Source organism: Paralichthys olivaceus, chromosome 4 (assembly GCF_024713975.1).
Source record: "Paralichthys olivaceus isolate ysfri-2021 chromosome 4, ASM2471397v2, whole genome shotgun sequence".
NCBI classification, from domain to species: domain Eukaryota; kingdom Metazoa; phylum Chordata; class Actinopteri; order Pleuronectiformes; family Paralichthyidae; genus Paralichthys; species Paralichthys olivaceus.
In genome coordinates, this window is record NC_091096.1 from 27,375,714 (window position 1) to 27,392,350 (window position 16,637).

A 16,637-nucleotide genomic window follows, 5' to 3' on the forward strand; every position below is an offset into this window, starting at 1 on the left:
GTAGTCATAGGCCAATTCAGTAACCCTGTTTTGTATGATCACATTGTTTACCACAATGTCCTTTTAAATGTGAAAATATCACTTCCTGCTTATTTCCACTTGTGTGATCTTGCAGATTAATTGCACCATGCTGACCCATCTGTTCCGTATGCATGGACTTCTGGTGGCCTCCCACCCATGGGAGGTGATTGTTGGCACTGTCACCCTCACCATCTGTATGATGTCCATGAACATGTTCACTGGTAATGACCAGATCTGTGGCTGGAACTTTGACTGCCCTAAAACAGAAGAGGTAAGTCAACAAGAGGGTAAAGAATGTGTCTGTTATCTGCAGTACTGTATTCACCACAAAGCATCTCTTTAATTGAAATTAAGATTATTTGTCACAAGTACTCGCAGTACATGAATCATTTTACTAACCATGCTCTTAACTCAAAGCCCTTGGCTTCACCATTTTTGTCCAGACTAAAATATAAATATTGGGTGGATTGGCATGAAGTCTGGTTCATTTGAGGGTGTGACTCTATCCTGAGAGTACACACACACAATGCTGTAGAGGTTCAGTGTGTAAGATTAAGGTGAATGGGAGTGAATATAAAATTTATAATAATCTACATTTTACAAATTGTTGTTTTCTGTCCCCTATGATGAGCCCTTTATATTTAAATACTTTATTTACATCAGGAGCGGGCCCTCTCTATGGATGTTGCCATGTTTGTTTACAATCGTCCAAAGTAGACAAACCAAACACCTTTTTAAAGGGGTACCACAGGTTCTCTCCTCTCGAAGAGGGGGGTGAGGTAAAGGGTATTCAGCTGCTACATACAACTTCACCACTAGATATAACTAAATTCTACACATTTAACCTTTAATGGTTGACAGCAGGTGTGCCTGCTGCTGAGAGATCGTCATAATGACAACAACAAATCAGTCACATGACATAGTGGCATTCATGCTAACATGCCATGCTTGCTTCCCATGCAATGCTTGTAGTGCAAGCAATGGGAAGCAACAGAACCTCAATTGCAATTTGGCAATGGATGATCTCTTCCAGTTTTAATGACAATGAGCAGCTTCTAGTGATCCCCTGACTTTCTTGTGGCTTACCGGCAACCTAACAGTAAGGACGAAACTCCATGAACTCACTGCTCCCAACCAAGAAACAGCCTGGCACATTACTTTAAATTTTTGTATGAATTAAAGAAACAAGGGTTTGTGTTAAGCTGCTGGCTTTGGCTTTTTATTTACCTTATTATTATTTTATTACCGCAAATTACATGAGAGTGCAATCAATTTGAACATTGTACTTTTAACAAGATAATGAATAGGCATATCTCTGAAAATGTCCCTCACCAAACTGTACATTTCTGATGAAATTTTGTCACCTTGCCACTGATCACATTGTCTCTCTTTTTATAGCAGATTCTGAGCAGTGATATCATCATCCTGACAATAACCCGTTGCATTGCCATCATCTATATTTACTTCCAGTTCCAGAACTTGAGACAGCTGGGATCCAAATACATTTTAGGTAAATTATTCATGAGCACATATGATGTTAATAAGATGTCAAGAGTGACCAAGATGTTGTGGTTCTTATGATTGTAAAGGGAGTTGAGATTTAAAGGTCCAGTGTGTAAGATTTAGGTGAAAGAGATCTATTGGCTGAAATTGAATGGAAAATAATCCTTGTGATGTTTTCACAAATGTGTTTCATCTAAATTGTATGAATTGTTGTTTTCTTTACCCTAGAATAGGGCCTTTATATTTAAATACTTTATATTTACATCAAGGGGGTCCTCTCTACGGAGGCCGCCATGTTTTTTACAGCAATTTCACCACTAGATATCACTAAATTCTATACACTGTAAACTGCACTTTAAGGGCATTTAAACTAGGGGATTTAAGCTCAGGAGGTAGAGGGTTTGTACAGAGATTGAAGGTTCCTTGTTTGACTCCCAGCTAGGGCTGGGTAATTAATTGAAAATATAAATCAACATTTATAAGCTCTAACCAATTTAGGCCCTGTCCCAATTCACCCCTTAGCTGTACCACTTGGCCCTAGCCCTTTGTTTTGCACGTGGCCATAAAGGGGTAGTGTTTTCCAATTTCACTATGTGATGTAGGAGCAGTGGCCATCTAGCCCTTCAAACAGCCCTTCAACCATAGTGTATTCAGGACCTCCCAGAAACTAAGGGGTTGACATAAATTCCTGAATGCTTTACTGTATGAACAAAGCAAATCCAAATGGCGACTGCTGCGGGTAAAATAAGCATAATCGTAAGCAAATCACTATTCACGCCGTCAAAAGCATGTATACCATCTGAGTGAGAATAATGTTGTGATTATTCTACCTTAAGCATGGCACCATTAAATGGTGTGCTTTTGGGCATTCAATAAATTTGGCTATCAGGAAAATATTAATATTAAATAATAACTTTAATTGATAAAAGCTAAATCGGGGCACCACCCTTCAAAGGAAGGGAAAAGATAGCCAATTTATTGATTAAGTCTCATGGAATTACTGACTACAAATTTGGAACTCTGATTAGTAATTAAATTAATTACTATTACCACAATTACAACATCAATAGCTAGCACAGTTGAACGATATGGAGCTCTTGACAGTGTAGAGATTAGCAAAATTCACACTTATGCAACATTAATAACTACATGTGTCTTAAGAAAAACATTTATTATGAAACTAATAAAAGTATAAACACAAAAACTAACAAAAGGTGTACTTACTATATAGAGATGTGCAAATGTGTATGCGAATATGCATGTGTGAGTTAGTGAATGAAATTCAAAATGGCGGCTGGCCACTATGAAGACAAAGGCCCCCTGGAGTGGTGGGACCATGTGGCTGAGATTACATGTACTGTATATGTTAAGTTTGGGGAGATGAGTGTGTGAGGTGTTGGTGCTAGGTTAAAGAAAGTAGTTTGCATGCAGAGAAAGTGGACAGCATAACAGAACTAACATTAGCTTTCAAATAACATATTACTAAATATCACATCAACACAAATCAAACTTATAACATGACACGAAATAGAACAAAAACAGACCTGCTTAGCCTAGCATAACAATAAAGACCAGGTGTGTTACCTGTCCATGAAAAAGGGGATGTGCTGTTTGAAGTCCAGTGAAGTGGTCTTGTTGATTTGTTGGCTCCTGTTGTGCATCTGCTGGTCAGACCTTGTCTCCTGGCCAGTTGTGATGAAGTTCTTAGTCTCTTAGGCAGGCCTTTGGAAGGTTTTAGCAGTCTGCTCCAGGCAGACCTGCTTGAAGTTGGAGAGCTTGGGTGGGGAGGTAATCTCCCTGGCTGGGAGAGCAGGAGCGGTACCTACTCCTCTGGAAGAGGTCAGTAGGAAAGAGAGCTCGAGGAGAGGGGAAACTCTCCCATTAAAATGGTAAATGGTAGTATTTATATAGCGCTTTTCTAGTCTTGAAGACCACTCAAAGCGCTTTACACTACAGTTTTCCATTCACCCATTCACATACACATTCATACATAGAGTGCTTCTATAGCTAGCACTTTTTGTTGTTCTATTGGGCAGTTTGGGGTTCAGTATCTTGCCCAAGGACACTTTGGCATGCAGATGGGAAGACTGGGGATCGAACTACCCCCTCAGCCACAGCCACCCCCATTAGTGATTGAGAGTCGTGTCCTCATGTGTGAAGATGAAGCACCCTGGGAGACTGAGTTCTGGAAGCTCTCCATTGTCATTGACATATGTTAGATTGAAATAATTCTGACTTAGTTTGTATCAATCAATTGATCAATCTGTCCCGTCTGTCCTGCAGTTTTCAGATGTGTTACTATTATAAGTTAGTTGATAACGGTTGTTAATATAATAACGTCGGTCAGCTGCGTATGACACAGCAAGTGTTGTCCCATTTCCAAGGGGAAGATTTTCTACCCTTACTCCTTGTGGCCTCTTTTGGAAGTGGACACTACCAGCAAAGGGCTCTTCATATGTGCGTTTCAGAGATAAAGTAACAGGCACTCAGCACAACTCACATTAAAGGAGACATATTAAACTAGTTTTTAGGGTACATTTGGGGCACTACTTGACATGGTTTCCAGGCTCCAATGTTCAAAAACATGTCGATTGCAGCTGCCTCGGGCGTTCTGTAATGCTATGTTTGAGCTCTTGCAAGAAAGCCCAGTCTGTGCTGATTGGCCAGCTGGTCCAATATCTTATGATTGCTGCTTCCAGTGCGTATCCGAAGTGTTATGCCAGTTGAGGAATTCAGGGAAAGGCTGAGCACCCATTTGCTATGACATAAGGTCTGTGCCTCCCCAGACCGACACTGACCCACTATAAACCAGTCAAGCTGGATGATGTTTCAGGCAGCATAACGTTGCATGTTTATGTTGGTTTTCATAGGGAAGGGGTTTAATTGAGTTCTGTGACAGGGATATGACTTTACAGAGTTACAACGTTATTTTTTTCAGGTAGGGGATTTTCATGATCTTGTTTCTAAGTTTGGAATGTTGTAGAGAATTGTTGGTAATATAAATCTTTGACTTAATTATGGTTTTTAGTTGTCGGCAGTGGGGGAACTGGTCTTTCCCAAACAACTTCTGCAACAGTGTATTGAATGACATGAGTTGGTTGTTTTGGAATAGTAATGGGGGTGATGGTTCCCTTTTGTTGCCCTGATGGGAGTGTATTTACTGTATTTGGTGTGAGTTAATATTTAGTGATTTTGTTGTGTTTTTCCTCCGGCTGTCACAGTTGAGGAGTTGTGAAATTTTCGGAGTATTCTATTTGTTTGATTGATTGTGGTAGGAATGGATGGTCTGTGATTGAAGTATTTTGCATTGTTTTTGTTCTAAAACAAATCATGAGTTATTGTTGTTGGTTTGAGGCTATTTCGATAAAAAATATTTCAAGACTAATTGTTGTGTTTTGGCATTCTGAATTATTTAATTTTTTTTGTTTTGTCTTTGAGTGCTTCAATAAACATGTCAAAATTGGATTCAAAGCAAGAAATTCCAGTTGATTTGTCGGAAAGCTTTTTTCAGCTTTTTTTTTGCTGCATCTAATAATATGATTATGGATCAGTTTTCTTTTTGTTGTGCTATATTAATTAAATTGGAAAGCCTACTGATGTTATCTGAAGCATGTCTGTTTGATCAACCCTGTTTAATCAGGGTGAATTAGTATCCTTCATAAACTGTGTTTATTTCAGTCAGACAACTCACATTTAACCGTTTATTGCAGTAGTACAACATAGTTTGTGTTTGGCGTCTAGGCTCCGACTCAATCTCTCCCCCGATATGATTACACAGATATGATGGAAGTGGCGAGCAAATACTTGTATACCCCCCCACCCCCACCCCTAGAGGCTATAGTTTGCTGCTGGGGTGGTGTAGCAACTGGTAGCAATACTGCAGCAGCAGTGCGAGCAAAGGGGTTGACTGGAGCAGCGCAGCTCGAGTTGGCTGCCTGAACTAGCTCGCAGGGTTCGCTACATTAGTGAGATTGACCATTAACTAGATGGGTGAGTTGGATCTTTAGATTATTTTAATAAAACTGTCTTCACTGCTGTATTCATGTGTGTGGGTAAGGGTGAGGTGGCTTTAGTTTCTAAAGTTACTTTGTAAAATAGAGGTGATTGATTATTCCAGTAGTGTTTATGGAATTCAATGGGAAATTCGTCAGATCCAGGTGATTTATTGTTGGGCATTTTAGTGAGGGCTTTATTATGTTCATCTGTTTTGAGTGGTGCATCTAAAATGTTTGCTTGTTAGGTCTGTAATGTTGGTAGATCCAGGTTGTTTAGAAAGGTCTCAATTTCAGATTGGTTGGGTTCATGATCTGAGGAGTATAGTTTTGTGCAAAATTTATGAAAGACATGATCTCTTGTGGTTTAAACCCAGGTGGCTCTGGCTGAAAAGGGGTGACCAGTGAGGTCAGAAGAACGCCACTTGAAAACAGGCTGTGCAAAGATGTGTTATTATTCATTTTTATTCATCTTTGATACTCTGAAAGAAACAAATGTGTTTTGTACTGTCTCAATTCTGTCAAATATCTCCAAGTACTATATCCCCAGTACACATAATATATATTGCTTTGCTTCTCACATGCTTGTCCCTCACTTTACACCAGGACAGCTATGTGCTGTAATATTATCTTTGCAGATGTGAACACAAACTTGTGAACTCAACTATGTGAACTAAATTATTACTAAATTAATTAAACTTTAGGATATGGCTAGTGAGTAAAATGTCCACTCACAGCCTGTTAGCAATCTCCCAACTGTTTACTAGCCTTGTTTATCAAGGTAAATAGCCAGCCTTGTTTAACTGGCATCCTTACTCCTTCAAACCAGTTGGAGATGGCGTCTCATGTTTGTACACTGATGTAGCAGCATGAAGAAGAAGACAAAAAATTCAATTCGGTTGGGGTGAGCAGAGAAAATCGGCAGGAGAGGGAAGATTGGTGGAAAAGAGGAGAGAGAACAGATAGGGGGAGGGGGAGCTCTTACTAGTTGTTATAATGAAAACAATTAGAGTGATAATTATGAATGTAAAGATGTTATTAATTATAGCAGCAACAATTCATATAAGAATAATAATAATAACTGTTGTCTGAATACTGCAGCTCTGGAGTCAGAGATATCTGCAAAGAGACTGAGAGGGAATAAACACAAAGTTAGTGACATGTAGTAAAATAAATAAATAAATGTGGGCGCAGAGAGATAGATAGAGGGGGAGAAATGCTCAGTGCATGGTGGGAATTCCCCCAGCAGTTTAGACCTATAGCAGTAACCCCTAACCCTAACCTCCAACCTCCTTTTTAGTTTAAAGCACATGATTTGGCTCAACACTAATGGTTTCATATTTCCTTATTGGATTTTGGCTTTAGATCACTTTTTTTTTAATGGTATATTTAATCACTGGTTATCAGTCCAACTCGGACACCTATTATAGATATAGTCATTGGAGGCCTTTGAACTGAGCCCTCAATCAATTCAATTTCAATTCAATTTTATTTGTATAGCGCCAAATCATAATATACATTATCTCAAAGCACTTTACATAGAAGGACAAGACATTAAGAATGTATTTAATCGAAGAAACCTCTAGCAGAGAGGAGGGGAGAAGTGCTCAGTGGGTGATAGGAGTTCCCCCAGCAATTTAGACTTATGGCAGTATAACTAAGGGATGGTTCAGGACTCACCTGAAAGGAAAGTTTTAAGTTTAACCTTAAATGCAGAGATGGTGTTTGCCTATCAAACCCAGAGTGGGAGCTGGTTCCACAGGAGAGGAGCCTTGTAGCTGAATGCTCTACCTCCTGTTCTACTCTACTCTACTCTACTCTCCTCCTGTGTTTTGGGAGAGAAGTGATCTATTGGGACAAAACAGTGTTATAATGTCTTTGACATTTGAAGGGGTTTGATTGTTTAGGGCTTTGTATGTGAGCAGCAGGATCTATAATTTTATTCTGAATTTTACAGGGAGCCAGTGCAGAGAAGCTAAGAAAGGAGTAATATGATCTCTCCTTCTAGTTCCTGTCAGCACTCATGCTACAGCATTTTGGACCAGCTGGAGGCTTTTCACAGACTTACTGGGACATCTTGAAGAACCATGCTAGTTAAAAATAATCAGTCGTCAGTCCGCAAGGTTGCTATGAAAGGTCTCTAGGAAGTTTTCTAAGAGAAATTGCATTGATCCTCCCTATAATACCTTAAATTAATTTTAAAACAAGGGAGCGTACACAGACGTTGTCAAAAAAAGTGATGAGGTGAAATGAAATGAGACCACGACAGAAACAAGGATAAACACTGGTATTGTTTTCAAGATGAAAAATTACTGAGTTATTAACTCACACAATTATAGAAAAACCTATACAACCCACCAGAGGAAAGGAAATACTGAAAAAGTATACTATGTCTTCTTTAACTGCATCAGGTTTGGCCACTGAGCAGGACCTGAACTCCAATATTAGCGAAAACATTTTGTCTGAACCTGGACCGTATCCAAAGATGCTCAGCTGAGGGTTCCTCTGCAGTGCTGTGTTTCCAGTGATGCACAGCTACAGCTCAGATAACTCTGTGCTCCTTCCTTTTCTTTTCCTTTCTCCCTCTCGGCTGTGGGGCTGTGGCACGGGTTAGAGCGGTTGTCCTTGTGATGGCAATTTCTGTGAATCAAGCACAAAGTCTAACTTCTTTCTGTATGTTTAATTCAGCATCTGCAGATGGACTCATAATACACATCACCTGAATGACAAATTCAAATGAGCAAAGAACAGAGGTGAGGTCTGTGTTCTTATAATCCACAGACCTACTCTCCTGATGTCTTATTAGTGGAGGAGACATCCTGTCCTGACATCTCTGTGGAAGACCCTGGAATGAAACACCGGGTGTGAGATACCATAAAATTGTGGCTTCAAAGATGACATACAGTTATAATCTCTTAGCAATAGATGGTAAACCTAAAGTTGCCCTTTTAGATAAACAATCTGGTCAATCTTCCATACACACCTCTGCTCATGCAATATCAAATCCACAAATTACAAATTTTCCATTAAATCCTCTAACCAGAAGGCCGTTTGATACCAGTCTTCCCCATTCCTAATGTGTCCTTGGGCAAGATACTGAACCCCAAAATTCTTATGTCATTCAATAGAGAAAAGTACTGCACCTAGATGCACTGTATGAATGTGTGTGTGAATGGGTAAGTGTAAAACTGGACTGTAAAGCGAGTGGTCATCATGACTAGAAAAGCACTTTATAAATACAGACCATTTAGACCACCAAGCTTCTTAAATGTTCTCTCAGTTTTCTTGTTATTTCTTTGTGGGCACATGGCACTGCAGTCACATGCCCTATTATGGGCATTGGCAGGGCGTTTACCTATGCTAATTGGGAAAAACTTGCACACTCTCTCAACTATCGAACACAGATGCAAACAACTTTAAGAATGCGTCATGAATCTGACGTAGAGTTTTCTTAGAATACTTAAAGAATGGGTCTCAGAGCGCAGTCCCATCTGAAAGGGCCTTAAAAAACTTTAAATGGTCAACAGATTAGAAAAGCATTTTGATAAAAGCAGTCAATTTACCATATTTAGACCTAACCAACCAGATATAACAAAAAGCACTTCATCTACTCCCCTGCAGGCATTGCTGGTCTTTTCACCATATTCTCGAGCTTCGTGTTCAGCACAGTGGTCATTCACTTCCTTGATAAAGAGCTCACAGGCCTCAAGTAAGGACACACTTTGCAAACAGTCCTTTCATAATGTCTACGTTAAATGATTTAGCTGATTGCTGTGTTCTGTCCTTTAGTGAGGCTTTGCCCTTCTTCCTACTTCTTATTGACCTGTCTAAAGCATGCGCTCTTGCCAAGTTTGCCTTAAGCTCGAGTTCTCAGGTATGAAGAAATACTACTAAAAAATACTCTCACATATGATTGACATTCAACAGCATTCATAGAATGGAAAATTTTACTCTTTAACTCTTTTTCAGGATGAAGTGAGAGACAACATTGCTCGTGGTATGGCAGTACTGGGACCTACTTTCACATTGGATGCCCTGGTTGAGTGCTTAGTGATTGGAGTGGGAACCATGTCAGGTATTTTCTGCCATTTGGAGGTTCATTATTCCTTGAATTAGATAAGACTTGTAGTGAAAGCTTGTCCATTTTAGTGCACGTTACTTCCTTAAGCTGAGATCAGTTTTCATGATGAAAATCGATCGAAGCATATGTTTGGAGATAAGTGAAGATAAGCACATATAACTGTAAATTAAAAAGTTCAAAGAAATGAGCTGGGGAAAGTCCCTTTGTCAGACTCGACCTGATTTGAATAGATATATCGGTCGATCCATTCAACCACTTTTCTTAGAAGATGATTACCTAGTTTGTAGTTTGCTGACCAACAGGAAATGAAAGAGCAGTACATTTCCAGATATCAAATATTAACACTCTGATAAGCTAATTTTTATACCTCCATGATGTGACAGCCAGTGGCTAAAGGCATTCTGTTTGCAGGTTGTCTGTCCATCTGCCCATTTTAAGGAACATGATATCTCAAGAACACCTTGAGGGAATTTCTTTAAATTAGGTACTGACGTTCAATTGGACTCCAGGATAAACTGATTAGAATTTGGTGGTCAAAGGTCAAGTACAGTGTAACCTAACAAAGCATGTTTGTTGTGTTTTGAATGCAATATCTCAGGAACACCTTAATGAAATTTCTTCAAATTTAGTACAAACGTTTACTTGGACTCAAAAGATGACTGAAGTCTGTATTTTCGGAATTTCTTCAAACTATGACCAGGACTCAAAATGTAATTAATACCATTTCAGTCGTCAAAGGTAAAGATCACAGTGACTTGATATGAGTCTGGGAAAATATATGTGTACCTAGTCTGAAACTGCACCGGTTTGCTGATGCATTTAGCTGCAGGGCGGTAATTCTAGTTGTGATATTGCTGTCAGTTCTCATGTGAGTTGTTCTTGAAGGCAAGTATCTGTCCTATATCTTTCAGGTGTGCGGCAGTTGGAAATCATGTGCTGCTTTGGCTGCATGTCTGTTTTAGCCAACTACTTGGTGTTCATGACTTTCTTTCCTGCATGTGTCTCACTGGTGCTGGAGGTAAGCATTTTTTGTGTTATTGAATGTGTTTAATGTGCTTGTTTATGGCCTTTGTATTGACTGTGGTGTTTTTTCTATAAGTTGTCGCGTGAGAGTCAGGAGGGCCATCCTATCTGGCAGCTTAGCCACTTCTCTAGAGTGATGGAGGAGGAGGAGGACAACAAACCCAACCCTGTAACTCAGAGAGTTAAAATGATCATGGTAACACCTATTGCACTAAATTTGTGTCTTAGTTTTTATTTGAACATAAGCATGATATTTACTTTGTGCTCTCTTCTCCTTGTGCAGTCCCTGGGTTTGGTGATGGTTCATGCCCACAGCCGCTGGATCGCAGAACCCTCATCTATTAACACCACAGTGGAAGTCCCACAGCTTGGCATGGAGCTGGACCAATTCTCGCCTAGGAGGATGGAGCCAGAGAAACCACTATGGTATTTCTACCTCACTAGGTGAGACTGTTGACATGCTAGCTTTTGACTACATGTTGATGAGTGAAAGCAACACTATATTTTGTGTATTGCTTCATCAGTTGTGTATGTCTTCAAGAATATAAAATCCACTTGATGCAGATCAGCTAATTAAAGTAAATGTAGAACCTATTTTAAGTAGAACTCCAGCAACAGTAATGTAATGTAATCCTTCCCCAGTTACTGCCTTAAAGCCCCCATATGTCCTGTAATTTACCACATGAGCAGGCTTGACTGCTGGGAGTTAGTATAAAAAGGTGCCAGGGAATGTGAATACAAAACTTTAATCCACAAAGTAAAATATTGTGTGAAACCAAATTTGTCCAGAACATCAAAAACATCTTATAATGCAGTGGTTAGCAACCTTTTCGAACCCAGGGTCACTTTTGAATTCTAAACGTTGTGTTGGTAAGCATTTAAAAAAGGTGAAGGCTGACTGTTTATTTCTAGGTGATTTAAAAACAGTGCTATAGAGGACAATAGTGGCAATAGATGATGGCACCAGGGTCTCCCACACACAGTTAGAGACAGACTGTTGCTTTGCAGCATTATTTTATTAGCTTTATTGGTCACTCAAACTAAACTAAAAACACACTTATCATTGGACATCTTGCTTGTAGGTCTGTATCTGTGAGCCTGGCCCATGTGACCCTGTCCGTGTGTCTCAGTCCTGAGTGTGTCTCCGTCTTGATTGGTCTCTCTGAGGCAGCTCTGCTGCCTTTTGTACCAGAGGATCAATCAGCTCTCACCTTCGCTGATTGATTATCTGGTACAGGTAGAGATGCTCTAAACCACCTTTGTGCCCACAACCATATTCAGGCAAGACTTTGATAATGCTTCTCAAACATCTTCATATTTGCTAATACTGTTTCACCAGTCGTCTGGAATCCAGGAATACCAAAAACAAAGATTCCATCTTAATTCCAGAATGTGCAAAAGAAAGGAATAGAAGCCTCAACCTTCATATTTTTTACACAATCAAAGTTTTCAGTGGCATTTGTTGACAGGCTATATATGGGCTATAAAAATAAAATTTGATTGATTGAGTTTTGTCCACATTTAAGCCTGCCATGCGCAGTTTCAGTGCTTGCATGATTTCCAGTGTTCACCAAATAAGCCATAGCTCCCAGTGATTATACTATGAAGTGCAGAGAATAAAAATGGCTGATGCTACCACAGAGTCATAGAAAGAAGTCAGGAGTGCACCTTGCACACCAAAGGACCTGAGCTTTCTCAGCAGATGCAGTCTGCTGTGACCCTTTTTATATGTTGCTGCAGTGTGATCAGTCCAGTTCATGTGAACACCCAGGTACTTGTAAGATGTCACCATCTCAAAATCCGTTCCCTGGATGTTCACCTGTGTGCAGGGTTGTTTGTGCCTGCGGAAATCCACCACAAGCTCTTTGATCTTCCCAGCATTGAGCTGGAGGTGGTTCAGCTGGCACCAGTCTACGAAGTCCTCAATGAGCTCTCTGTAGGCTCTGTCGTCCCCGTCCCTGATGAGGCCGACGATAGCAGAGTCGTCAGAGAGCTTTTGTAGATGGCAGTGAGGTGATTGCTGGTAGAAGTCTGCTGTGTACAGGGTGAACAGGAAAGGGGCCAGGACTTTTCCCTGTGCCGGTTGGTGAGGTAAACGATCCAGGCTGTGAGGTGTTGGATCACCCCTGCAAGCTCCAGCTTGTCCCCCAAAAGTGTAGACTGAATGGTGTTAAAAGCACTGGAGAAATAAAAGAACATGATCCTCACAGTGCTTCCAGGCTTCTCCAGGTGAGACAGCGATCTGTCCAGGAGGAAGATGATGGCGTCGTCCACCCCGATGCCAGGTTGATAGGCGAACTGGAGTGGGTCCATAAAAGGACCCACCAGAAGGCGGAGATGGACGAGGACCAGCTGCTCCAGGGTCTTCATCAGGTGTGAAGTGAGAGAAACTGGTCTGTAGCTTTTGAAGTCTTTCGGGTGAGGGATCTTTGGTACTGGTACCACGCAGGAGGTTTTCCATAGCAGTGGCATTTTCCCAGCTTCAGGCTCATGTTGAAGATGTACTCCATAATCCTGCACAGCTGGTCTGCACAGGACTTGAGGAGCCTGGAGCTGATCCCATCTAGACCCATAGCCTTCTTCACCTTCATCTTCTCACCTTGAGAGATGAGAGGGACAGAGCGGAGCAGGGCGGCTTAGTGTTGGATTGGGGGGAGGGTGAATGTTAGGGGAGGGAGTGGAGGGAGTCTGCAACATGAAAGCAGTGGAGAGGGAGGTAGAGGTGAGAATGGGGCAGGAAATGGGGGGGATGGAAGAGGTGGTGGGGGGCAGCAGAGATGACTGGGCCGGGGAGGGGTTGTCTGTCTGGTCAAACCTGTTGAAGAATAGGTTCAGGTCTGATCCCCCGCAGCCTGGGAGTCTGGTTTCCTCTGCCCTGAGATTGTTTTAAGGCTTTTCCAGACTCCACTGACGTTTCTCTGCTGTAGCTGGTCCTCCATCTTCCTCCTGTAGCTGTTCTTCCCCTCTCTGATCTTCTTCCTCAGCTCCTTCTGCACAGCCTTCAGCTCCTCCTTGTTGCCTGACCTAAAGGCCCTCTTTTTCTACTTAAGTAGAGCCTTTATGTCAGGATAAATCCAGGGTTTGCTCTTAGAAAAACACCGTACAGTCCTGGTGGGTACAGTGATTATCAACACAGAAGTTTATATAGTCCGTTATGCAGCCTGTTAAACTGTCGATGTCCTCCCCATGAGAAACACACAGTTCTTCCCACACAGTTGAGTCAAAGCAATCTCTCAGAGCCTCTTCAGACTCCTTAGTCCATGTCTTAACTGTGCGGGTTTCCACTGGTTGCCTGTTAACAAGGGGCTTGTAAACAGACAGGAGATGCACCAGGTTGTGATCAGATCTTCCCAGGGGAGGGAGGGGGGGGAGTTGTATGACTCCTTGCTGTTGGCATAAAATAAGTCCAGTGTTTTATTGTCTCTGGTGTTGCAGGCGACATGTGGGCTGGGTGGAGGACAGAGAGGCATGATTGAAGTCTCTAGAGATGAGGAAGAGGCCGTGTGGGTGCCGTGTCTGCAGTGAGCTTGTGACTGAGTGGAGAACATCACTAGCTGCATCAGCATTGGCAGAGAGGGGCATATATACAGCGAACACAATCACCTGTGTGAACTCCCTCGGGAGGTAGTACGGCCTCATGCTAACCGCTAAAAGTTCGATGTCCTTACTGCAGACCTGTTCTTTAACAGTGATGTACCCAGAGTTACACCATCTGTCATTAACAAACACAGCCAGCCCTCCTCCTTTCCTCTTACCGCTCTCTGTCGTCCTGTCTGCCCGCCGCAGTTGAAAGCCGTCCAGGTTAGCGTCCGTGTCCAGGGTCAGCACCGTCAGCCACGTCTCAGTGAGCACCAGGATGCTGCACTCGCGGTAGTCACTCTGATGCCGGGTCAGCGCCATTAGCTCGTCCATCTTATTGGGGAGAGATCTCACGTTCCCCATGATGACAGACGGGAGGACGGGTCTGTAGCGTCTCTTCCTGCTACGGTGAACAGCTCCGACACGGCACCCACGTCTCCTCCTCTTCAGCTCGCAGGCTGCTCGTGCGGCGGCACCGCTGCGCTACTGAGGGCCAACAGCTGATCCCCACTGTAAACAATAGGGCAGCGTTGAAAAAAGAAGTATTAAGATCAGAGCGAGAAAAACAAGTCTGGTCTCCATACTGACCGGAAAGAGAGCTCCAAAGAGAAGTAAAAAAGAACAGTTAAAAAGTAAGAAAATAAATATACAAAGCGGGAAAAGCTTAAAAGTGAGCAAGAGCTGCTGTGACAGGCTGCCACTCACGCAGCGCCATCTTTCACTATTCCAAATAACAATATTCCAAAAAAGAATATATGTTATACGCTATCACACCCAAACAGTAAATGCCCTCTGATGGATGTATCAGACCTGCTCATGATTAATTATATTTGTATTATTCAAATGCCATAGCCATTCTTGTGGCACCTGAGGAAGGGTAAATATAACTTTAGGTCCTAATGCTGTGTCTGGTTCAAATGACTTTCATTCTCTGTGCAGTGGAAACAGGAATTACAGCAAGGCAACAAAATTCTATCTAATGGTCAAAATTCTGATCGAGGTTTTATACTATTACATTGGCTGAGCTAAATAAAGGGTCTGTGTGAGAACAAAAGATGAATGCAATTTGGGAAGTCGCGGAAAGACTTCTTTACAATACAAAGTGCTACTATTATGCCAGTAACCCATTTGGTTAGTCCCTTCACCACCCATGTTTTCACAAGATGGCGGCATGCACAGACGCAGCGGCTCTTGGCTCCCTGATTTGGTGCTTTTTTATCTTAATCATGTGTGACCATACTGATGAATCACATTATGAGTTGGCGTAATTTAAATTCTCGCAAGTTGGATCATCCTGTGATTTCACTTTTAACTTGACGTTTTGGATACAACCCTCAATGGGTTGATGATTTTGTTTTCCATTGTTACTTTATTTTGTTCTCAACAAATGTATAATTTACATTGGTAAAGATTTTCAACTTGAATCATACTTTCAACAAGATCTGATGTGTGACTTATGTTTTCCCTTAATTTTTTGGAGCAGTGTATTAGAGCTTAATTGTCTCTCAGTGACACTTAAGAGAAGTGTTTCTATGAATTCTGTATGAAAAGTTGAGAACAGGGTCAGCTTTTCATTAATTAACAGCCCAAAACATTCTATTCTTGGTTCTCTGGTTTAAAATAGAGACTTCCCTAATTCCCTATTTTTTGTCAGAAGTCTATTAATTATTACTGACTAGGTCCAAATTTGCTTTAATAAAATGTTTTTGATGTCCACCCCTGCAGGATGATAACCATGGACATAGAGCAAGTGATCTGTCTGGCTTTGGCCCTGCTGTTAGCTATCAAGTACATCTTCTTCGAGCAGGTTGAGATGGAGTCGACCCTGTCACTGAAGAACCCCATCACTATGTCCGCCCCCACCCTGACCCTGCGGCAGCTTACTGAAACCTGCTGCAGGAAGGAGACGCTAGCTCTCCGACCCCTTGACCCCTCCCCCACCATGACTGATTTGGCAACTGGCAGCAAGGCAGAGAAAGGTGTGTCGAGTGGTGATGTTGTAGAAGATGAATTTGTGTAGCACTGTGATAATAAACTCCTTGTTTCCCTAGATGAGGTTATCCGGCCTGTGTCTGCCCTAGCCGCTGATCCCCTTCCAAAGAATATTTTTGTTGCGGGGGATGAAGAAGAGCTCAAGTCTGAAGCTGTCCAGCTGACCTCCCCCCCAAAGCCTAGAAACCTTGACCAATGTGTGGCAATCCTCAACAATTCAAAGGTAAAACATCACATAAACCACTTTAACTTCCATATCACAGCTGATAGTTGGTGAGATGGTTAACATCACCTCTGCTTACTACCCACCTCTCTAAGATGTGTTTGTAGTCAAATACATCAATAAGACTGCAGGGTTTGAGAAAGTTGTGTGATTTAACATAGCTGTAACACTCTGGTGTCTCTGAGGTTTAACTGATTAAATGCCAAAAGAAAATACATTTGTA

General features: G+C 41.6%; 1 protein-coding gene across 6 annotated transcripts in view; it reads left to right on the forward strand.

The window, feature by feature from the left end:
* Positions 1 to 16,637, forward strand: part of LOC109640161 (3-hydroxy-3-methylglutaryl-coenzyme A reductase) — a 46,080-nt gene that overhangs the window by 15,368 nt on the left and 14,075 nt on the right. For 4 of the 6 annotated variants that reach the window (XM_020104011.2, XM_069522865.1, XM_069522866.1 and 1 more), the window contains exons 2-11: positions 116 to 292; positions 1,420 to 1,531; positions 9,138 to 9,225; positions 9,306 to 9,390; positions 9,486 to 9,591; positions 10,509 to 10,615; positions 10,697 to 10,816; positions 10,904 to 11,064; positions 15,925 to 16,178; positions 16,251 to 16,414. In XM_020104011.2, coding sequence (XP_019959570.1) covers positions 116 to 292; positions 1,420 to 1,531; positions 9,138 to 9,225; positions 9,306 to 9,390; positions 9,486 to 9,591; positions 10,509 to 10,615; positions 10,697 to 10,816; positions 10,904 to 11,064; positions 15,925 to 16,178; positions 16,251 to 16,414 — 1,374 coding nt within the window. The remainder of the gene's footprint in view (positions 1 to 115; positions 293 to 1,419; positions 1,532 to 9,137; positions 9,226 to 9,305; positions 9,391 to 9,485; positions 9,592 to 10,508; positions 10,616 to 10,696; positions 10,817 to 10,903; positions 11,065 to 15,924; positions 16,179 to 16,250; positions 16,415 to 16,637) is intronic. The other 2 variants (XM_020104012.2, XM_069522868.1) reach the window with 1 other exon arrangement.